Source organism: Nerophis lumbriciformis, linkage group LG28, assembly GCF_033978685.3.
Source record: "Nerophis lumbriciformis linkage group LG28, RoL_Nlum_v2.1, whole genome shotgun sequence".
Classification (NCBI taxonomy): Eukaryota; Metazoa; Chordata; class Actinopteri; order Syngnathiformes; family Syngnathidae; genus Nerophis; species Nerophis lumbriciformis.
In genome coordinates, this window is record NC_084575.2 from 15,572,337 (window position 1) to 15,597,510 (window position 25,174).

The following is a 25,174-nucleotide window of genomic DNA, read 5'->3' on the forward strand; positions in this document are numbered from 1 at the left end:
AAAATGTGACTTTTTTTTCCTTCTTTATTATGCATTTTCGGCTGGTGCGACTTATACTCCGAAAAATACGGTATGTAGAACACAACAAATGTATATGTATATATCATATGAACAATTACCACCCAAGCAATGGTAGGGAAAATGTGAGCAGAGTTTTGCAGATTGATACTGCTGCTAACACACATAGCATATTAGCTCTTTAGCCACTATTACCGGTGCGACCAATATCTTTAACTGGAAACTATCCTTGTTGTTATTAAAGATGAAGCACATTCGAAAGTAACGATGATGTTAACAGTGTATGTAATACCATCATTTGAAAAAAGGTGATGTTTACATTTTAAAACGTTTTCAATATCCCCATCGATGCAATTGCTTTATTTAGGGTCTTGTATCAATGTATAAACTCCCAAATTGTTATTTTATATTTTTCTACAATTGTTTTACTATATTTTGCAATGATTATCTCAGTTAATTTCCTTTATGTTGCAGGGATGTAACGATAAACAGTAATAATGATAACCGCGGTAAAACTCTGACGGTTAATATTCCTGTTTTAAATTAATTTGATCAAAAATCCGTGATTGATAACTGCACTTTAATAAACTCAAAGACTGACTGGGGCGAGCTCGCTAGCTTAAATGCTAACATGAAAACAAAAGACATTAGCATGTTTCCCCATTAAGAAACGACATACCCCAATCCAAACTAAGATATTCAATTCAGCACATTGAACCTACAAGCTGCGCTCTCTTAGAACAGTGCGGTCGTTCTATATTCGGAGGAATAGAAGACGATGCGTTCAAGGACTGCTGAACAGAGTAAAATGCCACAATGCCCACCAGAAACATTCAATAATAATACATTTTATTTGTCAAGCACTTTTCATTAGAATAAATATTAAAGTGCTATAGTACAAACAAATGTCTAAAACAACAAAAGCTTAGCCATTAAAAAAGTATTAAGACTAAAACAGTATGTCAGTGAAGCATAGGAAACACAAAACATGCAAAATAATGGGTTTTCCAACAGTGTGTCTATTTAAAATGCCTTGGTCTAAAAAAGGGTCAAAAGATTTAAGTTGTGTATACATGTAAGTGCTTTTTGAGCACATTCAACAATACCGCGATAATAATAACTGAAAACTTTGGTCACGATATATTTATATATATATATATATATATATATACATACAGTACAGGCCAAAAGGTCAATTCAATGCGTTGTCTTTATTTGCATGACTATTTACATTGTAGATTGTCACTGAAGGCATCAAAATTATGAATGAACACATGTGGAGTTATGTACTTAACAAAAAAAGGTGAAATAACTGAAAACATGTTTTATATTTTAGTTTCTTCAAAATAGCCACCCTTTGCTCTGATTACTGCTTTACACACTCTTGGCATTCTCTCGATGAGCTTCAAGCACACCTGTGAAGTGAAAACCATTACAGGTGACTACCTCTTGAAGCTCATCGAGAGAATGCCAAGAGTGTGCAAAGCAGTAATCAGAGTTAAGTACATAACTCCACGTGTTCATTCATAGTTTTGATACCTTCAGTGACAAGCTACAATGTAAATAGTCATGAAATTAAAGAAAACGCATTGAATGAGAAGGTGTGTCGAACCATTTGGCCTGTACTATATACAAACCCCGTTTCCATGAGAGTTGGGAAATTGTGTTACATGTAAATATAAACGGAATACAATGATTTGCAAATCCTTTTCAACCCATATTCAATTGAATATGGGTTGAAAAGCATTAATGGCGCCTTCACAGATGTGTAAGCTACCCATGCCTTGGGCACTAATACACCCCCATACCATCACAGATGCTGGCTTTTCAACTTTGCGCCTATAACAATCCAGATGGTTCTTTTCCTCTTTGGTCCGGAGGACACGACGTCCACAGTTTCCAAAAACAATTTGAAATGTGGACTCGTCAGACCACAAAACACTTTTCCACTTTGTATCAGTCCATCTTAGATGAGCTCAGGCCCAGCAAAACCAACGGCGTTTCTGGGTGTTGTTGATAAACGGTTTTCGCCTTGCATAGGAGAGTTTTAACTTGCACTTACAGATGTAGCCACTGACTGTAGTTACTGACAATGGTTTTCTAAAGTGTTCCTGGGACCATGTGGTGATATCCTTTACACACTGATGTCGCTTGTTGATGCAGTACAGCCTGAGGGATCGAAGGTCACGGGCTTAGCTGCTTACGTGCAGTGATTTCTACAGATTCTCTGAACCCTTTGATGATGATATGGACCGTAGATGGTGAAATCCCTAAATTCCTTACAATAGCTGGTTGATAGTGTTTGATGAGCATTCCTCAACTTTATCAGTATTTATTGCCACCTTTCCCAACTTCTTTGTCACGTGTTGCTGGCATCAAATTCTAAAGTTAATGATTATTTGCAAAAAGAAAAAATGTTTATCAGTTTGAACATCAAATATGTTGTCTTTGTAGCATATTCAACTGAATATGGGTTGAAAATGATTTGCAAATCATTGTATTCCGTTTATATTTACATCTAACACAATTTCCTAACTCATATGGAAACGGGGTTTGTATATATATATATATATATATATACATGTATGTGTGGGAAAAAAATCACAAGACTATTTCATCTCTACAGGCCTGTTTCATGAGGGGGGTACCCTCAATCTCCTGACGATTGAGGGTACCCCCCCTCATGAAACAGGCCTGTAGAGATGAAATAGTCTTGTGATTTTTTTCCCACACATACATATATTGCGCTCTACTACGGTATCGAGCACTATTTTTTGGATAACCTTATTAAGACATATATATATATATATATATATATATATATATATATATATATATATATATATATACACATTTCTTTTTTTTAGGTTACAAAAATAAAACTAAAATATTTGTAGTTTGTTACCTTGACATACAATGTCAAAGCAAGTTATCAATCAGTTAGTAAAACATATAAATGTTGCCAGCGTTCCTGTTCTGTAACCCTGTACACTGTTTGTTTGTCTAATCTTGAACGGGTTTGTGCTGAAAACATAGTTTCGTTGTACTTGTGCAATGACAATAAAGTCCTATCCTATTGCAAATTAATTGTGTAACAAGGCTATTATATGTTTATAATGACATATATTCACTGTTACAAGCGTCCCTCTAAGAGCAGTCATAATTGCGATGTGGCCCTCAATAAAATTAGCTTTTACATTGCAGGGACTTTGTGTGTTTATTGATATCGAACATTTACCATAACAACACAGACACAACCATGCAGCACCCAATACATAGCAACGTGTTGATTTTCAAAGGTTAAATGAATGCCGTGTGCCTCTTTACTAGTCCCATCTTGTTCCTCGTGTGTGTGTGTGCGTGCTTATGTGTTCAGATGCACAATTGTGTGTATGCTTGAACTGAGTGCCTGTGATGACAGACGCAAAGAAAAACACACAAGTCCCACACTCTGCTTCAAGTTACTCATTACACACACACACACACACACACACACACACACACACACACACACACACACACACACACACACACACACACACACACACACGCACACAAGCACGCACACACACACAGATATTTCCACTGCCACTCTGTAGGCTGCACATTCCAACATTCATGAATGCCTCGCTCCTCACTTTTTGTGACTTATTTTTTGCGCTGGCTGATGGCCGTAGTGAGACTTTGTGCAAATATCTGTGGCCAAGCTGCAGGAACTTCTGGTAGATAGAAGAGAGAGAGAGCGAGAGGGAGAGAGAGAGAGGCCATTGTTCAGCTGTGTGTGTTTGTGTCAGACATGACGAGGGGATGAATAGCTGAAGAACCTGATTGTGAACACTTGTAATGTGAAACGGCCAGTTTGGGAGTTTTTAAGCCCTTTAGAACCAAGAACTATTTGTGTGTTAAAAGGGGAACTGCTCTTTTTTTTGGAATTTTGCCTATCATTCACGATGCTCTTGTGAGACAAGAACATATACATTTTTCTTGTTTTTATTCATTCTAACTCGTAAAATGTGGCAAGTTCGGGGTGGCTAAAAAAGTATTCCAATGAGCCCATAAGCCCTCTAAAAACACATCCAAAAACTTCCAACAATACTCCATTTATATGGCGTGACCTGAATATCAACTTAGTATTAGCGATATTGTTATTATAAGCCGTAACGCAGACAAACTACTTTTAGTGGCACTGAGATCACAGCGATACTAGCTTATCATGGAGCTATTGACATACTGAGCTGCTGCATCGCCTCTGAGTTGGTAAAAGTTCATTCTAGATTATAAAACATGTCTCTCTCTCACTTGTATGGTAGAAAAATGTGGCCATAAACCCAGAAGTTGGTCAACTTTGCCATTCAAGTTGAACCTTGAGATGGCGAGAAATACACCTTTTTTGAACCTGTGTGAGGATTGATTATTTCTTCATCTAAACGGGAGGATATGAATCCTAGGTGATAGCAGATATTGTACAGTAAGTGATTGTTTTATTATGTTCGTAGTTTGTATTTCTTGTTTAGCACTTAGCAATAACGCTACATGATGCTTAGTGTTTCACTAAAACTTAATCTGTTTAGCACACAGCTTTAAAAGTTTTAGCTCACCCTCCTTTTATTCAGTCTCAAAAACATAGGGTTCTGAATCCTAATTTAAGTGAAGTAATCATTGGCACTCATGAAGTTTGCCAAGATTAGTAGTGTTGTAGTTGAAGGGAAAAACTAATGATGATGATGGGTCTGTGAAGTTAATATGCCGCCGTATGCCTAAAATTGGCAAAAATGTGTAAATATTAGGGGTGTAACGGTACGTGTATTTGTATTGAACCGTTTCGGTACGGGGGTTCCGGTTCGGTTCGGAGGTGTACAGAACGAGTTTCCACACGAACATATGAAGTAGGGTCCTAACAAGCTGCTCCGCTTTCTGCCTCTGTCTCCTACACAGCACCCATCATTGTCCCACCCACACAACCATCTGATTGGTTACAACCATAGCGGTAACAGCCAATCAACAGTGCGTATTCAGAGCGGTAACAGCCAATCAGCAGTGCGTATTCAGAGCGCATGTAGTCAGTGCTTCTGCAGTGGGGTTAGCAGATAGGTGTTTAGCAGGTGAGCATCAGGCAGCGGACTCTGCCCAAATTAAAATAAACACCTCCCAGTCAACTACTAGTAACATCACTATGAGCCCGTTGACTTTCTAGAAACAAACTGCAGGTCAGCTCGCTCGCAGTCCTGGCTTGAGGTGAAGGCTAATTAGCTTTTAGCGTAACATTAGCTCATTTTGCGGTGTGTGTGTGTGTGTGTGTTAGCTCATTGTGCGGTGTGTGTGTGTAATCATTAGTAATGGAGCAGCCTAGTTTTGAATGGCAGGGTCCCTGCTTTCACATGTTGATAAAAATATAACATTTACATAATAAAAATCAACTACAGGCTTCCCAAATGCTGTAATAAATTTAGCATGATGAATTGACTTGAAACTGTTTAATGTTGCACTTTTTATATGTAGAAGAAAAGTTTTGTCATTTTATTTAATCTGAGCAACAACTTGAGGCAGTTTAATGTTGATTAACGTAGCCAGAATTATTATAGTGTTCCCAATGTTAAAAGGATAAAGCCATTGTTTACAAATTTGGTAAATAAATAACCAAAAAATTTATATTTTGTTGTTTTCTTACTGTACCGAAAATGAACCGAACCGTGACCTCTAAACCGAGGTACGTACCGAACCGAAATTTTTGTGTACCAGTACACCCCTAGTAAATATTACATGTTATTATGAATGTGCCTGTTACTACATTACATATATACTGACAGCGTTTATATAAAATACAAACCCCGTTTCCATATGAGTTGGGAAATTGTGTTAAATGTAAATGTAAACGGAATACAATGATATACAAATCCTTTTCAACCCATATTCAATCGAATGCACTACAAAGACAACATATTTGATGTTCAAACTCATAAACTTTATTTTTTTTTGCAAATAATAATTAACTTAGAATTTCATGGCAGCAACACATGCCAAATGAGTTGGGAAAGAGCATGTTCACCACTGTGTTACATGGCCTTTCCTTTTAACAACACTCAGTAAACGTTTGGGAACTGAGGAGACACATTTTTTAAGCTTCTCAGGTGGAATTCTTTCCCATTCTTGCTTGATGTACAGCTTAAGTTGTTCAACAGTCCGGGGGTCTCCGTTGTGGTATTTTAGGCTTCATAATGCACCACACATTTTCAATGGGAGACAGGTCTGGACTACAGGCAGGCCAGTCTAGTACCCGCACTCTTTTACTATGAAGCCACGTTGATGTAACACGTGGCTTGGTATTGTCTTGCTGAAATAAGCAGGGGCGTCCATGGTAACATTGCTTGGATGGCAACATATATTGCTCCAAAACCTGTATGTACCTTTCAGCATTAATGGCGCCTTCACAGATGTGTAAGTTACCCATGTCTTGGGCACTAATACACCCCCATACCATCACAGATGCTGGCTTTTCAACTTTGCGCCTATAACAATCCGAATGGTTCTTTTCCTCTTTGGTCCGGAGGACACGACGTCCACAGTTTCCAAAAACAATTTGAAATGTGGACTCGTCAGACCACAGAACAATTTTCCACTTTGTATCAGTCCATCTTAGATGAGCTCAGGCCCAGCGAAGCCGACGGCGTTTCTGGGTGTTGTTGATAAACGGTTTTCGCCTTGCATAGGAGAGTTTTAACTTGCACTTACAGATGTAGCGACCAACTGTAGTTACTGACAGTGGGTCTCTGAAGTGTTCCTGAGCCCATGTGGTGATATCCTTTACACACTGATGTCGCTTGTTGATGCAGTAAAGCCTGAGGGATCGAAGGTCACGGGCTTAGCTGCTTACGTGCAGTTATTCTCTGAACCCTTTGATGATAATACGGACCGTAGATGGTGAAATCTCTAAATTCCTTGCAATAGCTGGTTGAGAAAGGTTTTTCTTAAACTGTTCAACAATTTGCTCACGCATTTGTTGACAAAGTGGTCACCCTCGCCCCATCCTTGTTTGTGAATGACTGAGCATTACATGGAATCTACTTTTATACCCAATCATGGCACCCACCTGTTCCCAATTTGCCTGTTCACCTGTGGGATGTTCCAAATAAGTGTTTAATGAGCATTTCTCAACTTTATCAGTATTTATTGCCATCTTTCCCAAATTCTTTGTCATGTGTTGCTGGCATCACATTCTAAAGTTTAATGATTATTTGCAAAAAAAAAAGGTTATCAGTTTGAACATCAAATATGTTGTCTTTGTAGCATATTCAAATGAATATGGGTTGAAAATGATTTGCAAATAATTGTATTTCGTTTATATTTACATCTAACACAATTTCCCAACTCATATGGAAACGGGGTTTGTACTTATGAAGGTTTTGGATGTTTTTGGAGCGCTTTATGGGCGGATTGGAGCCAATCGCATTACCTCCAAAGTTAGCTGACTCTTGCTAGTGTTTATTTAAGGAGTTAGAATGCAAAAAAAGATAAACATATGTCTTCTTGTCTTTCAAAAGGAGTGTGACTGATAGGCAAATGACAAAAAAAAAAAGTGCAGTTCCCCTTTAAGTAGAACGATGGAGGATATACACACACACAAGACATGTCTGATGTGTGTTGTTGTTTTAAAATATTACTAATTAATGTCAGTGATTATGTTTATGGCAAATTATTAATACGGTATTAAAATTATTAGTATTAAAAATAACCCAACTTGACACTTTGTTGTGCTTAATACCAGAAACATACTTTGTATTGAATCAAAAACCATTCAAAAGCACCGAAACAGTTAAAATTACTATTAGCATTTTTGCTATGCTTTTCATAGCGATTGTTACATTAAAAGCCTAATATTATATTTTCCTTGATTGTTTTATATAAATTAAATGAAGAAAAATACAGGTGTACTGTGGTTTTCATCTGCTTCACTTTTGGTATGATTTGCTTTTTGACTCAAACGTTTTGCCCTGCTTCTCTCATCCATTTTGTACAATGGCCGACAAGGGTCACAACAAATACACATGCCACGACACAACAACAAAAAGCCACAAAACCAACTTTACTGCAGTTGGTGATTAGCAATCGTGTTGTGGCTGAAAGTTGTTGTGTTGTCCCTAAAAGTTGTTGTGCTATGGCGTTTGCAATTGTTCTGACCTTCCTCGGCCGCCGTAATTTTGGTTATTGTACAGCCAAACAATTGCATAACAACAAAGTCTGTTTGCCCGCGTATGACTCTGGAAAATAGAGTGCATGTTGGTGACTCAGTCTCTGTGCTTTTTTTTAAATGAGTATGAAATTAAAAGAAGCCACCATGGGGCCAAAGAAAGTTTCAAGTGCTTTGGTAAAGAAGGTGAGAAACACTAATGAAGTAAACAAAGAGCTTGTTGCAAAGTATATAGGTAACTCTTCTCTACCTTCCTAGTTCTCTCATCGCCAACAAGCGTATTTAGTTTTGTTAATATAAATTTTACATTTTCCTGCATATAAAATTGTAATTGTCCTCTATAAAAAGTGTTTTGTTGATTGCTATTCGGAATGTTGCTGGGCCTGGTTTGATTTTGGAATTGGAATTGTATTATTATGGTATTATTGTGTATTATTTTGTTGGAATGATTAATAATTTAAAAAAATAACTGACCTTCTTTGTACACAGTTAGTGAAAAAAGTGTCATTTTGTAGTAATTTCCTTATATTACTATACAATAACTCAGATCTAGTAACAGTAGCGAATATGGAGTGCTTTTTGTTCCAGAACATATTTAGCTTTCTTCATTATTGAAGTGTTTCTCTCTACCTTGTGTTGTATGTATTATATGAGATTTGCAGTTCATTATATCATCCATTAAAATACATATGAATTTGATATATTTAAAAAAAAAAAGTGTTTCTGTTAATATTTTCCAAAATAAATAATGTAAATCCAAATAATTTCTAGAACGGTTTAATTGGATTTACATTATTTCTTTCCCCTTTTCGTGCAATTCGGTTTTTGTCAGGGTTTTTTTTGACAGTTATGAATGGATTAATAACCAAAACTGAGGTACTACTGTAGGAAGAAAAATTACATTGCGATATTTGACACCCTATTATAAAAATGAATGTTTAAATTACTTCAAAATGACCTTTGATGACAGGAAATAAGCTTTGGAAAGAGCTATAGTTTACCTGACACACTGCCATTTTGGGGACCCTATTTTCCTGTGACAGTCACGATAATTACTTTAAAATGCTTCCTATTTGTCACTTAATGAGTGTAAGTCTATTAGAAAACTGTTCTTTTTAGGACATTTTTAGTGTTTTTCGCAATTTAGGTGTTTTTGTTGTTGTTTTTTGTGAAATGAAAGAAACCCAGTCCGCTTTTTTTTCCACATTCCATGTACTTGTGTCTTTGCATGGAGCAGCAGCAGCAACAGGGAAGGGCAGGAGGTGTAGGGTAATTGTCTCAAGGTGTGGAGAGAGCTCAGCAGGCTGTTATTGTGCCGCTCTACTCCCTGCAGTGTGTCATTATAGTGTGTGTTTGTGTGCCCGGCCAGGACGTTGAAAGACAGGTAAAAAAAAAAAAAAAAAGTGAGTGGGGTCAGATGATGTTTGAAGTGGAGCGCAGCATCTTTTTAACTTTCAAATAATAACATCGATAAATGTATTCAGTCTGGGGGGAATGAAAAGAAATACAAACAAGCACAAATAAGAATTATTATTGTGTACAAAGCCAAAGGCATGACATGTTTGGGAGAGTGTGCGTGCATGTGTGTGTGTGTGTGTGTGTGTGGTGGGGGGGGAGCCCCAGTGGGGGTTTCTTCTAGAGTTCATCCCTCTTGAAGGAGGGAAGGAAAGGGAGGAGTGGAGGGAGGAGAGTGAAGCTGTCTAGTATACAAACTATTCACACTGCAGGCCCGCGTGTCGCCTCGCTCTCTCGCGCGCGCGCGCGCGCACACACACACACACACACACACACACACACACACACACACACACACACACACACACACACACACACACACACACACACACACACACACACACACACACACACACACACACACACACACACACACACACACACACACACACACACACACACACACACACACACACACTAACATAAACTACCTTAAACCACTTGGATCTGATTAAAATAATTTAAAACAAATAACCAAACACAAAGACATGACTTCCTTCTGCAACAAATGTAAAAATATATGAAAATGTGTTTGGATATTGCTTACAGTTCAGTTTTTTTCGTGAACAGCTAAATTCACTCTGATCTGATAATAATAATCATGATCATTCTAATAATTATATTACTAATGAATATTTTTCAATAACACGGTATTTTTTTAAACATGCTTAAAATGTAAATTTGTATATTGTTTGCATTGCATTTATTTTCAATTCAAATAATATTTGACATCCCTTAAATCACACATTTTTAGTTATGCACCGTACATCTAAATATGTTGCAAACAAACGTAATTATGAATGAATTTAATTGTATTTTATTTCAGAAATTACAAACAAATCTAAAATAATTTTTTTGTCGTTTCCTTTTTTTTTACGTACTTTTATTTAGCCTTTTAAGCGTTTTTTAAAAAAGAACTGTACAACTAAGACCTTACAAAAAAATGATGTAATGAAGGAAGTTGGTTGATTTTTGATCGTGAGTTGAAGCGAGTTGGCCGCTGGAGCAACAGTTGTTGAAATGTGTGCATTGTGAGGATGACATCATGTCTTCCTCCCAACAGGTTTGTCTTTCTTTATGGTCGGTACAAAGTCAGCGTTGTGTTCTGAAGTCTTTGCATGAAAATCAAAGACAAGTTGAGAAGAATATGTCAATAAAGAGGACGCTGGTTCGCGTGGAAAGATGAAATGCGACACTAGAAAAAGTTGAAGGAGACGATTGGGGAGGGAAAGTGCGGGGTTCTCCGCGTGGCCAATCCAAGATCAAGCACATGCCCCGGCTCCTCCCTCTCCTCCCTGAACCCCGCCCCCTCCCCTCTGTGCTCATGCGGTTGCAGAGTGAGAGGCCCAGAGAGCCGGTGAGAGGGAAGTGAGATCAGTTACAGAGCTGAGGTACCAACAAGTGACCTGAGAGTAGCGAGGGCAGCGCAGACAGAAGCAGGAGGATTCAGGAGTGAGCGACAGTTTGTGGCGTAGACCAGCAGCATGTTTGACTGCATGGAGGCCCTGGGGTTGGCCCCAAGACCCCGCTACGATGTGTCTGCACAGGGCTCCTGCATGCTGGCCAAGGCCCCGCCGTTCTTCACCAGCCTGGACCCCTTTGCCTGGGCGGGGACCAACAGCCTCCAGTGTGAGTACACTCTGTGGTGCCACCTCATTCTGTCCATCACACATCATGTGAGTGTGTGAGAGAGTGTGTGTGTGTGTGTGTGTGTGCGCGATGTTATCAGGGCAGTCGCTCCTGTTATCACGGCACTCTCTCCACAGGAAGAGGCAGATTCCTCTGGATGTTCCATGCCCGTTCTCACCCCGCTGTCCGTTTGTTTGTGTGCTTAGCGGGCGGGCTTTGTGAGCGCACGTTTATACATCATCGTGTTTGTTTTCGTTATGAATGACTTCACATGATTGACAGCTGCTTTCAACAATACAGGACCTGACCTGGCAGCTGTAGCGCAGAACACAATGTCCACACAGAAAGAGCTTTGACAGATTGAAGACCGGTGGGCCTTCAAGTCGCATTGTTGCCATTTGGACACTCATATGCGAATCGGATGATTTCCAGTGCCTTTGGCAGCGAGCAAACAATGCTAAGCTAATGCCAAAGCAGCTCTTTTTGTTATCATCACGGACGCCCATTGTCACGATTTTGGCTCAGTGGTTTGTGGTTCTTTATCTACTTGGCGTAGAGGCTTTTATAAGTGCTACTGACCCAAATAGAAGTTTCTTTTGTGTCTTCAAAATAACTGGTTTGGTTCCATAGCTAGAGTCCTTACCTGATCCTGTTTCAAATTTGACAATGATACCACAAATTTTAGTATTTTTCACCATTTTGGTTTTCTACAGGTAGGATCAGGAAAGGTGTATACAAGTCAGTCTTCACTAACTCCATGCAAATAAAGCTGATTATCTTGACTGTTTTGTCATGATTGTTTGTAAAAAAAACAAAAAACGACCGTTCCAAAAAAAGACAAGTTCAAAGCTTCGTTGCAAAGGAGTAGGCAAAAGTCTACTCATGAATTAGGCTTGTTTTCACAATAGAATTGGGCATTTAACGCTCCAGTCGTCATTAAGATTTGATGTACAGTTATCATGATACGTATTAGAAGAAAAAGCTGGTAGTTGTTTAGGCACAGAAGTTAATTGGCTATACTGTGCCAAAGCAGATGAGGAAAACAAGTCGTCAGTTGGGTCAAGTAAGGAGGCGGTCAAAAATCAGAAGTTTAAAGTTTAGGCATGTTAAATGTCAGCGGAAATACGTGTTCCTTTACATTCATTTTTGCGTCAAAATATCACTTGTCTTTTTTATGAAATATTGTAGCTATCTGTTTTAATGACATTCAGACTTTGTTTTCCTATCAGCAATCGAGCAGTATCTATACATCCGTGGCAACACACAACACCGGAAATGTGCCCCGAAAACCCGTCTGACCGGAACTCTCCAACAATAACAAATATTTTGTGGGTAAATTATGTAAACCCACCTAAATATAAAAAAAATAGGATCCAAACAAAATTTGTTGAAAGCTTGCCTTGTGGTTCTTCTTGCCTAAACCCTGCAGTGATATGCAGGACCAGGAGACAATCAGAGACACCGAAACAAACTCGCTACTTAGCATAGTAAGCATCATCTAGTTAATTTACTTGTTGTTGCCTGCGTTGGTTCTCCGAGCCACAACGTTGACGGGTTTCTACTTTGCTGCTAATCATATTTGGATGATTACAGTCCGAACACTGTTAGTTATGAACCAGTTGTACTTCTAGAGCATTCATTAGTAGCCAGCGAGAAAGTATATTTTTGATGTGACAGATGTGTGGATGTGAGTGTGAATGTTGTCTGTCTATCTGTGTTGGCCCTGCGATGAGGTGGCGACTTGTCTAGGGTGTACCCCGCCTTCCGCCCGATTGTAGCTGAGATAGGCTCCAGCGCCCCCCGCGACCCCAAAGGGAATAAGCGGTAGAAAATGGATGGATGGATGGATGTAAACACAGGTCACAATACCAGAGCGGAAGGCGGGGTACACCCTGGACAAGTCGCCACCTCATCACAGGGCCAACACAGATAGACAGACAGCATTCACACTCACAGTCTAAAGGTAAAATAATGTAGAAGTGCACCCAATTGCAGGAAATGTTGTCTTGATTTTCAAAAACTTGTTTTGGGACTTGCGTGGAAGCACTTTGTGCCAATAGAAATTATCCTCTTTTTTTGGTCAGTTTTTGTCTTTTTTCTCAAAGGCTGCTCACATGCCTGAAAGTTCTTTCGTGGCTAATGCATCCATGCTAACCAGGTCGTCGGAATGGCAAAAGACTGAAGACTTCTACTCTCTGCTTGGGCGTGAATATCAGAACAGTAATATTTTCCTACCAGTGTCTAAAAAAAGCCACATTTGTGCAAAAATGGAAAATCCTGAAGGCGGGTTATTACAAAGACAAAAAACATAATGGGACCAGCGGATATAACCCTGTCGGTTTTCTATATTACATGAATATTATGATTGATCAGAGACTGTTGGCTTGAAAACCACGAACAATCATTTCCTCTCGTTGTCTTCAGCCATTGTTATCATGTATTTTGGTGAGTATATGACGAAAACAAATTTTGTCAAGTTTTGATGTATGTATTTGGAATATGCTGATTAACATATAAAGGGAGTATTCGAACTGCTTGTCTTAAGGTCAATATCAACCTTATTGGTAATATTGTAAACGTGTTGACTGGCTTTTATCGAGCGTTTCAAGTCGAACTTCTCATTCTGATGAGTCTATTTATCTCCAGTAATCATTTGGAGGGTCAGCCATCAAGCTCTGTCAAGTCCACAGTGTGGCTTAATGATGACGGATGAGCAGTGGGCTTGACAAACACCACAGCCGGGCCTGTTTCGACTCGCTCAGGCAGGAGCTTCCCCAGATGCCAGCCTGTAGGCTGTGCTCACACTTGGCCATCCGTGCCGTGCTTAACATCCAAAGCATGGCCCGTTTGGATAGTATGAGTGTTCTAAAAGCAAAACTCCTAGCCATTATGGACAACACCTCCCACCCACTACACTCTGACCTTGCGGAGAGAATGAGCACGTTCAGTGGAAGGCTCAGACTCCCAAAATGCAACACGGAACAACACAGGAGGTCCTTCATACCGACAGCCATCAGACTGTATAATGCATATGTTCCTTGACTGCACTTAAATGTAGAATATATGTATAATATATTTATATTATTCATATATTATATATACAATATATATTATATATATTATATAATTTATTATTATTATTGTCTATTGTGAGCGAACTGTGGTGCTGAATTTCCCCCAGGGATCAATCAATAAAGTACTTTCTATTCTATTCTATTCTAATTTGTGCCCAGGCAAGGCAAGCTTACCCTCTATTTGGCACAATGTGGGCCAGGGCACAACATGATAGCAAGCAAACGCAATGTAGCCAAGTCATACAATGACAGGCAAGCGATTGCTCCTCGCCAGCTCTTAATTGTACCGTACAGGTGAAGTGAAGTGAAGGGAATTATATTTATATAGTACTGTGATTGGAAGAGGTAAGCCAGGACATGGCATGATTCTGTGCACACGTTTAATGTAGTAGAGCGATTGTAATGTGATTGCTCCTCACATGTACTTAAAGATAACCGACACATTATATAATACAAAGTACGCAAACAGATTCAAAATAATCCAGAAGTCAACCTCTGTGCCCACATTTGTTTGTACCAGTGGTGTTAAACGTGCGACCCTGGCCCACGAGATGGGTTTGCTTAGTATAAAAATAAGCTGACATTTTTGAATTTTTGAAAATGCTGTTCCAAATTTGTCCACTGGATGTCGCAATAGCAATTCTTTGCATCCCCTGCCGCAAGCGTGCACATGACTTCAGAGGGGGCAGAGCTATGTGCCGTGTTAGGATAGAGGCAACACTTCCGTGTTAGGACACTACGTACCTACGCTGCTTATCAGTTTGATAGTATACAAAATGTGGATTGTTACATCCATGCCTTGACTGTCAAATATGTTGTTGGTAATGTAGGTAATGTAACCTGTGACATTTCTATCCCCCCAAAAAATGCTTTTGATAAGCTGTACATTTCGTATTGTACTTAAAACTGCAGACACATTTTCTGGGTGTACATAAATATGCTGAAATAATATGTATCTGCTTCTAATTTCATGTTTGATTAATGAAATGAGTCCAAATTCACAAGTTTTGTTGTAGATGTTGTTAAAAATGAACAGAATAAACCACATTATGTCAGTTGAAGAAAATTAGTAAATTATATTAAATAGCATTTGTGATATGATTTTGATATTATTATTCATTTCATATTTTTATGAATTAAAAATTAACACCAATTGGAGCAATTTAAAACTCTGCCAGACTTAATTCCACCTATTTGACTGATGAACATTAACACATAATTTATTCAGAAAGTATCAATAGCGACAAATGAAGATAGAATACAATTAACTGCAATGTGTTACTGTAAAAAACTATGATTTCTCATAGTCATTCACATCGACGTCCCACTGGGGTGAGTTTTTCCTTGCCCTTATGTGGGCTATACCGAGGATGTCGTTGTGGCTTGTGCAGCCCTTTGAGACACTTGTGATTTAGGGCTGTATAAATAAACATTGATTGATTGATTGATTGATTTGTACATTTTCAGAATGTTCTTGGTCTGTTTTTAAACTAAGAAAACAATCTGAAGTTGTCTTTATTTTTAAGTTATCGTGCCATGATTTTACCAGTCTGGCGCACACGGGAATAGATTTTCCTTCATGTGGCCCCTGAGCTAAAATGAGTTTGACACCCCTGGTCTATACAATTAAGTGGGTATCATTTCATTAATGCGATCACTTCTCTAAAAAGTCATTAATGACAGCTGCCACCTTCCACTGTTGTAAAAAACAGAAGGACACAAAATAATACACAAAATCAGGGTAATTGTAGTAAAACGGCAAAATAGAAGTGATGGCACGGGAAAAAGTGCAGTAGCACCAATGTTCTTTGTAAGTATGCCTTGAAAGACACTTAGTCTACATTTATCATGTTCTTCTTTTTGTAGAAGAAAGTTCTCCAGTTAGTATGATAATAATATTATCATGTAGAGCAACGTTCAACTAGCTCAACTTTTTCCTCGAAGAAGCAAAACTGGTCAGCCAGAAGCATTTGGAGGGTTTTTCCTTCCCGGAATAACCTGTTAATCTATTTGAAGAAGAACACTGACTCACCTTAGGCATTCATGCCTTTTATATTTCAAATACCGCATTTTTCAGATTATAAGTCGCAGTTCTTTTCATAGTTTGGCCGGGGGTGCGACTTATACTCTGGAGCGATTTATGTGTAAAATGATTAACACATTACCGTGAAATATCAAATAATATTATTTATCTCATTCACGTAACAGACTATGCGTATATCAGCAATCGTCACACACGTCAACCAATAAATATTTGGCGGGGGCGGGTCATGGCAGACGTGCATTGTGGAAAAAAAAGATGCTACCTGCTACTACTTCCGTACCTATGAAAATTGATAATTTCAACATTGGCGGTAACTTATAAAAACTGAGATTAGCGATTAGGAGTGACAGATTGTTTGGTAAACGTATAGCATGTTCTATATGTTATAGTTATTTGAATGACTCTTACCATATGTTACGTTAACATACCAGGTTCGTTATTTATGCGTCATATAACATACACTTATTCAGCCTGTTGTTCACTATTCTTTATTTATTTTAAATTGCCTTTCAAATGTCTATTTTTGGTGTTGGATTTTATCAAATAAATTTCCCCAAAAAATGTGACTTATACTCTAGTGCGACTTATATGTTTTTTTCCTTCTTTATTATACATTTTCGGCCGGTGCAATTTATACTCCGGAGCGATTTATAATCCGAAAGATACGGTACTCCACTTTATTTCAGGCTCATTTGTGCTGTTTCTTACTATTTACTAATATTAAATATAAGATGTAATGACGCTACTTTTTATTATTCTTAAGTTACGTATATGTGTATTTTTCTCGTACTTTCAGAAAGCTTCTGTTCTCTCTTTCGGTGAAATTAAACTTTTGAAATAATTTATTGATGTATCGTAGATGGAAAAACACTCATTCGAATTTTGAACAAAATAGCTTTTATATGATATAATTTAGTCATAAAACGTCTGAAAGAACTTGCTCGCAGACGTTTCTTTTCCAAGCTAAGGGAGGATTGACGCAGTCTGATAACACTGTAAAAGATGACAAATTTGTATAAAAGTGTTGCTGTTTGTTTACAATTTATACAATATAAGACATCAGTGACTGAAATGAATAACCTAGCAAATGTTCAATAAAAATATGGTTCTCAACAAAAATGTCAAGTTTCAACACGTGATAATGCTATAAATTACAAATACAGTATTTAAGGATTACACATTGATGATCATATTAAATAGTATCCACAATATTAAAAAACATACAAATTACATTTCTAACTGAAACATTTTAGATCAAATACTTAAAAATCAGGGGGAAAAATTATTAACATGATTTTTTTCTTACTATGTTAGACAAATGTATTTCTCTTAAACATTACAAGTATTTAATACATCATTTTGGATGTTTGTGGCATGTATTTCTCATGCTTTTTTAGTCACATACGTTCAAATCAATCACTCAATCAATCAAAGTTGATTTATATAGCCCTTAATCACAAGTGTCTCAAAGGGCTGCACAAGCCACAACGACATCCTCAGCTCAGATCCCACATCAGGGCAAGAAAAAACTCAACCCAATGGGCACAATGAGAAACCTCGGAGGGGACCGCACATGTGGGGGTTAAGGTTAAGGTTTTCATTGTATATTAGTGCGACCCCTCCCCCCCTTTTAAGGGGACGGGCAATATGTGCATTCGTATAGTTAGGAGGAGATGCCTCGTTAAGCGGGAAAAATTAATCTGGTTTGAGCCAGGTTTCGCTGAGACCAATAACGTTAAGATTGTTGTCTCCAATGACCTCATTAACTAATAACATTTTGGGAGAAAATTATCTTATGTTTAAAAAGCCCATACTATAGGTAGTGGGCTGTTTTGAGGAATTTTTGGTAATGTTATCTGTAGTAGTGATATTAATAACGTTACATTTATTTTGTGTAGTGCGCCTTAAATAATTTCGATCATATCTAGGAATTGATATGATAGGGAAGTTCAGATTGTTTTCTTGGTGCTGCGATAGATAGAACGCGTCATAATTTGTTCACCTCTGGCACAGTCACTACAGAAAAAAACATTATGTGAGTTGTGTATTATTCTACGAAGTGAAGTGAAGTGAATTATATTTATATAGCGCTTTTTCTCTAGTGACTCAAAGCGCTTTACATAGTGAAACCCAATATCTAAGTTACATTTAAACCAGTGTGGGTGGCACTGGGAGCACGTGGGTAAAGTGTCTTGCCCAAGGACACAACGGCAGTGACTAGGATGGCAGAAGCGGGGATCGAACCTGCAACCCTCAAGTTGTTGGCACGGCCACTCTACCAACCGAGCTATACCGCCCACCACTACGAGAAATGCTATGTGTGCAGGAATTTTCCAGCCTGGCACTGGTTAGTTCTAGCTTAACTGACTCCTCACCCGGACTAACAGACACTGTAATTGCCTGTGTCCGAGCTTGCTCTAGTGTAGTTAGTCAAGTGTGACTTAACCAGTAATCTATGTTTCTGGATAGAGTGTTGGCGCCTCTCCGGTTAGGGTGAAGGCCGTCCCTTATCAACAAGCCCAGTTTGCCCCAAAAAGAGGGCCAATTATCAATAAACGTTAGTCCCTGTTCTCCACAAAAACTAGCCAGCCACTTGTTAAGCGAGACTAATCTGCTATACCTCTCATCATTGCCTCTCGCAGGCAGGGGGGCCAGAGACAAGTACTCGATGCCTGGACATCTTTCCAGTGAAATTACAAGTCCTAGCTATGTTCCTCTTTGTAATCTCTGACTGTCTCAATCTAGTGTCTTGTACTCTTACATATCATTTATTTTCATTCTTCTTTAGTTTTTACAAACGTTTTCTAATATTTTTACATTTTAATTTTTTACATACTATATTTCAACTAGGGCAGCCCGGTGGAACAGGGGTTAGTACGTGTGCATCACAATACGAAGGTCCTGGGTTCGGTCCTGGGCTCGAGATCTTTCTGTGTGGAGTTTGTATGTTCTCCCCGTGACTGCGTGGGTTCCCTCCGGGTACTCCGGCTTCCTCCCAACTCCAAAGACATGTACCTGGAGATAGGTTGATTGGCAACACTAAACTGGCCCTAGTGTGTGAATGTGAGTGTTGTCTGTCTATCTGTGTTGGGATAGGCTCCAGCACCCCCCTCTAAGGGACAAGCGGTAGAAAATGGATGGATGGATATTTCGACTAGATTGTTTGATATTTTTCATATTTATATATTTTTTCACATTATTTCCTACATAATACATTATATTTTTATGAATCAAAATGTTTTACATACATTATATTTTCATTATATTTGTACATATTTTACTATATTTTTACATATTTATTTTTACTACATTTTATCATATCTTTACACATTTAGATACATTGTATTTTTACACATTTACAGTATTTTTTATACTTTATACTTTAAGATTTATTTTTTGTACATATATTGTAAGTTTACCATATTTTATGATTTTATATACAAAAAATCTTTTTTTTTAAACTTATTATGATTTTACTGTATTTTATTATTATTGTATATGTAATTTCTACTCCATCGCTGTATTTCGCATCTTATTGGCCCGTTTCAGGCAAAAACATACAATAATTACTTATTTCCTGTAAATTATTTAAACAACTTCAGACCTGCCTTAAAGTTTAAGATATTTTGCCAGTTTCATTATTTAAATCATCATAAAAACAATAATAGCAACAATATTCCGTACAATAAATAGTCTTAAGGTGGCACTTGGGTGGTCTTTAGTGTAGTTTTGTGTATGTCAACAAAAATGATTTTATAGCATTAATATTTTACACCTTCACTGACTTACATTGAAAACAAATTTTTAAGTAACTACTAAAATGTAAAAAAAAAAAAAAAAAGTTAGCTTTTAGAATTATTAGCTTTCAGAAAAAAATCTTGTTAGTCGTAAATTTAACTTTTTGATCTTGATTTCTTGTTTAGTTCTAGTTCTATTTTCAAAGGGTTTGCAGTCATCTCCAGTATGTGTAGTGTTGTATGGAGATGTACTGAATGTTATTCAAAAGTGTGTGTGTGTGCATGTGTGTGTGTACACGTGTAAAGAACATCAGTGAGTATTAAAACATCTATCGCTGTTATTGTCGTTTACTTAATTACAACTGAGCAGCAAAACCCACACTTATTTTACTTTTTTAATTCTATTGTCATGTCGTGTGTTAAAAAAAATATTCCAGAATATTCTCTAACATAACATTTTAATTCTTAAATTAAAAGTATTGACTTTTTTGCGCTTCTGTATTTTTAATTTGTCTGCGTGTGGGTGTAAACAGTCCCACTCACTCTGGCTTGTGAATGTAATATTGTTAAGAGCGGCTTCATGATCCAGCATGGAGACTGGCACATACGATAGTCTCATTAAAGAGCATACATGCAAGAAGGTTAGAGTTTCCTATCGCATAATTTATGTCAATCTGAATACCATCTAATAAAATATGTTTACATGCATTTTCAAAAAGCTGGTTTCAATCCAACTCATGTTTCTTAGTGCATGTAAACATGCTGACTCCTTTATTTGCACCTTTCCAGGAGTGTGTGGTAGTCAGAGAGTGTGTGTGTGTCTAATATCTTCCTCACAGACACACACGACTCAGTTTACACGCTGCGTGTTGTGTAACCAGCAGCTTTTTAATGAAGCCATTAGAATTAGAAAAGACCTCAATTAAGAGATTAGCAGACATGTAAGAGAGGATGAAAGAGGAGGAGAGGGTTTAAATTTGGTTTTAGGATTAGCCCCACAACCCCCTGACATCCCCTCCCTCTCATTGACTTCTTGTATGTCAGCGTTTCAGGCCTGTAGGGGGAACGCTCCTCACTACTTCTTTCTCTGGCGGCATCTTTAAAGCTACTGCAACAATGCTCTCCAAAGTGATGTATTTAATTTATGAGTCTCTTTGCCTTTTTAAAACTCCATCAGTACTGCAGACCAGGACCGTGCAAACCTTTTCCACCAAGGGTCCCATGCAGAAACATTGCAGGATGTTACTTGACACATTTTGAGCATTAACTTGCTGGAAAATACTAATCTAATTCATGTAAGTCAATATATGCCAAGTATTTCTCTGCATATTTGAGGATTTCCTATCAAAAAAGTATTTTTGTACTTTTTAGCTGCGAAAACCCATCTCCTTCACCTAAAGTCAATAATAATTGTGATAATACAGCATAAAGTGAATACAATAAGTGAGTAAGTGCCTTTAATACGTGTCTAAGCATAACAAAGTGTTAAAGAAATAACTTTTATGGATGTCAATTGTATCTATAAATGCATGACTTGTCACTTGTGATTTGAACTTGACTCAGGATTTTATTATTTTACTTTTGATTTGACCGAGTACTAGTAGTAGCAGTGAGATAGAAGAAAACTCAGTATATAAAAGTGTTTCTTCACATATACAATAATCCCCTAATGTATACTAAGTGTTTGCCTTTTTAAATAAATTGTGAGGGATCTACAAGGGACGAAGCAAATTTGTGTAATATCTAATAACACATCTCATCAATAATTATCTTTTTTTTGCCAACAACAAGCTGTAGACTCTCCATAATGTGGTTTGCTGCTCCCTTTTTCACGTCACTAATCTTAAAGTGGAGATAGTAAGATAAGTTTGAGATAAGATAAAGTAATTTGAATGACAAACAATATAGGATAAAACGTGTTAAAATAAGCAATGCCTTTGGTTATGCACTAATGCTGTAAGTACGTTCAATATTTTAAATACAACATGCCACTTAAATGCCTTGTTTTCTTCACAATTTAGTTTTGTTGAATTTTTTTAACAAAATATCACACCTTTAGTAAAAAAAAAAAAAAAACAGGCTTAATGGTGTAAATATGAAGGGAGGATTGAGAACGGTAACATTTCACTTGCAGAAATACTTGAAAACGAATACAATTGTGGTTAGGGAGGTTTCCTATGTCACTTATTTGAAGAAGTACATCTCCAATTTTAATACATATCACTTTAGATCAGTGGTTCTTAACCTTGTTGGAGGTACCGAACCCCACCAGTTTCATATGCGCATTCACCGAACCCTTCTTTAGTGAAAAATTATTTTATTTTTTTTTTCAAATTCAAGAAAAAGTCATATGCTTTTTTACTGGTGCACAAAGTGAACCGTGCATGAACATCACCTTGTTCAAAGAACAAAACCAACACAGTGCATGAACTTACAACAAATTACACACATTACCATGAATTGATTAACGTGGACCCCGACTTAAACAAGTTGAAAAACTTATTTGGATGTTACCATTTAGTGGTCAATTATATGTAATATGTACTGTACTGTTTCATATAATGTATTCTCTTCCTTTGCAATCTACTAGTAAAAGTTTCAATCAATCAATCAAAAAACCTGCAAATCATCTGGAAAATTAGAGGGAACATTGTTTGGGGGTATCCATAATACGCCGATAGGGAGAAGTTTTTATTTACACGATAAGTCGGATGTGTCTTTACCTCCGTGGCGGAGGCTCCGCCGAACCCCTGAGGCCGGCTCACCGAACCCCTAGGGTTCGATCGAACCCAGGTTAAGAACCACTGCTTTAGATAAACACATTGGTAGCTGACAGAGCCCGGTGAGGAAAAATACCTTGTTAGCCAAAAATAAGTATTTTCAGATATTTCCTCAAAAGGCCACATGATTTTGCAATGCATTTTGGGGGGGCTGGGTAGACATACTTGTTGAATAGAGGCTTTGTTTACGATATGAAAGCAAGCAACAAACTGGATTAAAATGGATATTACAAAATAAAATAAAAAACAAGAGACCATACCGAGAGACAAACTGTACCCTGTTTCAAAGGCTGGCTGCTGGGAAAAATAATAAAAACTGGTGGAATTGACTCATATGAGCTATGAGCATGTCCAATTGACGAGAGATTTGAATCAAGTAAAAGTGCCGCCAAACTTGTCTATATTTCGTTTACGGAGTCCGTTTTAATACCAGTTAAGATTTTCAGAATGCAAAGACTGTTAAGGAACATTGTCATCTCTTTCATCTCTTGCATCCCCGAGATGCGTGAGGTCCCCTAGCCTCGTTTTATAAGCAGGTTTCCCAGAAAAAACAAGCCCATTGTTACTTTGAAATACTTTGATCAGTGTGCTACCTCTCCGCTGGGTATGCTACTCATTCATACCCATGTTTTTTTCTAAAATACTGTACTTTGTTTGTAGGCCGTAGCTAGCTTGGTTAACGCTAACAGCCTACTAAATGCTACGTGTGTAACTGAATAAAACATGCTTTGATTCAAACTTACTAGTCTGTAAAAGCTGTGAACACACCAACATATACCAGGTGATGGGGGTTAAAAGTCATGTCTGATCTTCTCACGGCTGCTATCCTCTTTATCCGCTTCATAACCCGACTTCCTTCGGCTTTTCTTTCACGGTGGAAATGAGAAAGATCTACCAAAAACGTGATCATGACCATGACTGTGCATGGCTATTAATAATGCCGCACATTTGAGCCATGTTTTGAACTTCTTAAAGAAAAAGAAAAAAACTTATGCACAGTCTTGTATTCAGCCATGTAAATAACCTATTCAGATTCCAGCAATACCCACAATGCAATGCGCTTCCACGTCCACTTTCAATCAATCACGTCATAACTGTAGAATGATGGAGGGCGAGTTCTTGGTTTCTTATGTGGGTTAATTGTTAGGCAGTTTCATTAACGTCCTCCCAGCGCGGCTAAAACACACAACAACAGCAGTCACGTTTTTGTCTACCGTAAAGCAGTTCGTCTGCCGTAAACAGCAATGTTGTGACACTCTTAAACAGGACAATACTGCCATCTAGTGCATTTGATGAAAGCACTTTTGTGCGTGCCACACAGCAATGCATCATCAGAGAGGGTGTTCAGCTTGGTTAGAAAAATAGTGACAGAGAATAGAACAAGGATGGACAATTCAACCCTTAACTCAACAATGAGTAGATGAGTGTTATGTGTGTGTATATGTGTAAATAAATGAACACTGAAATTCAAGTATTTCTTATATATATATATATATATATATATATATATATATATATATATATAAAAGAAATACTTGACGAAATACTAAGTCAAGTATTTCATATATATATATATATATATATATATATATAATATATATATATATATATATATATATATTATATATATATATATATATATATATATGAAATACTTGACTATTTCATATATATAATATATATTATATATATATATATATATATATATATATATATATATATATATATATATATATATATGAAATACTTGACTTAGTATTTCGTCAAGTATTTCTTATATATATATATATATATATATATATATATATATATATATATATAAAATAAAATAAATATATATTTATAGCTAGAATTCACTGAAAGTCAAGTATTTCTTATATACGGTATACCGGTATATGAAATACTTGACTTGGTGAATTCTAGCTGTAAATATACTCCTCCCCTCTTAACCACCGCCCCCAACCACACCCCCGCACCCGCCCCCCCACCTCCCGAAATCGGAGGTCTCAAGGTTGGCAAGTATGCGATTGATAAATTTCTAAATGGTAATACTAACCTTCTGGAATTTTACCGCTGTTTACCATTGTACCGCTAATCGTCACATCCTTACATGCACACGTGCAGTGTAGCTGATGTGCAATTTGCGCCTCGCGGGATCAAAATAATAACTGACACAAATCACACTCGTATCA

General features: G+C 37.4%; 2 protein-coding genes across 3 annotated transcripts in view; one reads left to right on the forward strand and one right to left on the reverse strand.

Annotated features, from left to right (window-relative positions):
• rargb (retinoic acid receptor, gamma b) overlaps positions 1-25,174 on the forward strand; it is a 93,556-nt gene that overhangs the window by 45,329 nt on the left and 23,053 nt on the right. Inside the window, exon 1 of one of the 2 annotated variants that reach the window (XM_061923702.2) lies at positions 10,771-11,347. The exons of the other annotated variant lie outside the window; for it this stretch is intronic. Within the exon in view, the coding sequence (XP_061779686.1) occupies positions 11,203-11,347 (145 nt within the window). The 5' untranslated portion in view covers positions 10,771-11,202. Of the gene's footprint in view, positions 1-10,770; positions 11,348-25,174 lie in introns of those variants that run through there. 2 annotated transcript variants of the gene reach the window in all.
• The window catches only part of LOC133570896 (calcium-binding and coiled-coil domain-containing protein 1-like), a 104,557-nt gene that overhangs the window by 45,170 nt on the left and 34,213 nt on the right, over positions 1-25,174 (reverse strand). The window lies entirely within an intron of this gene.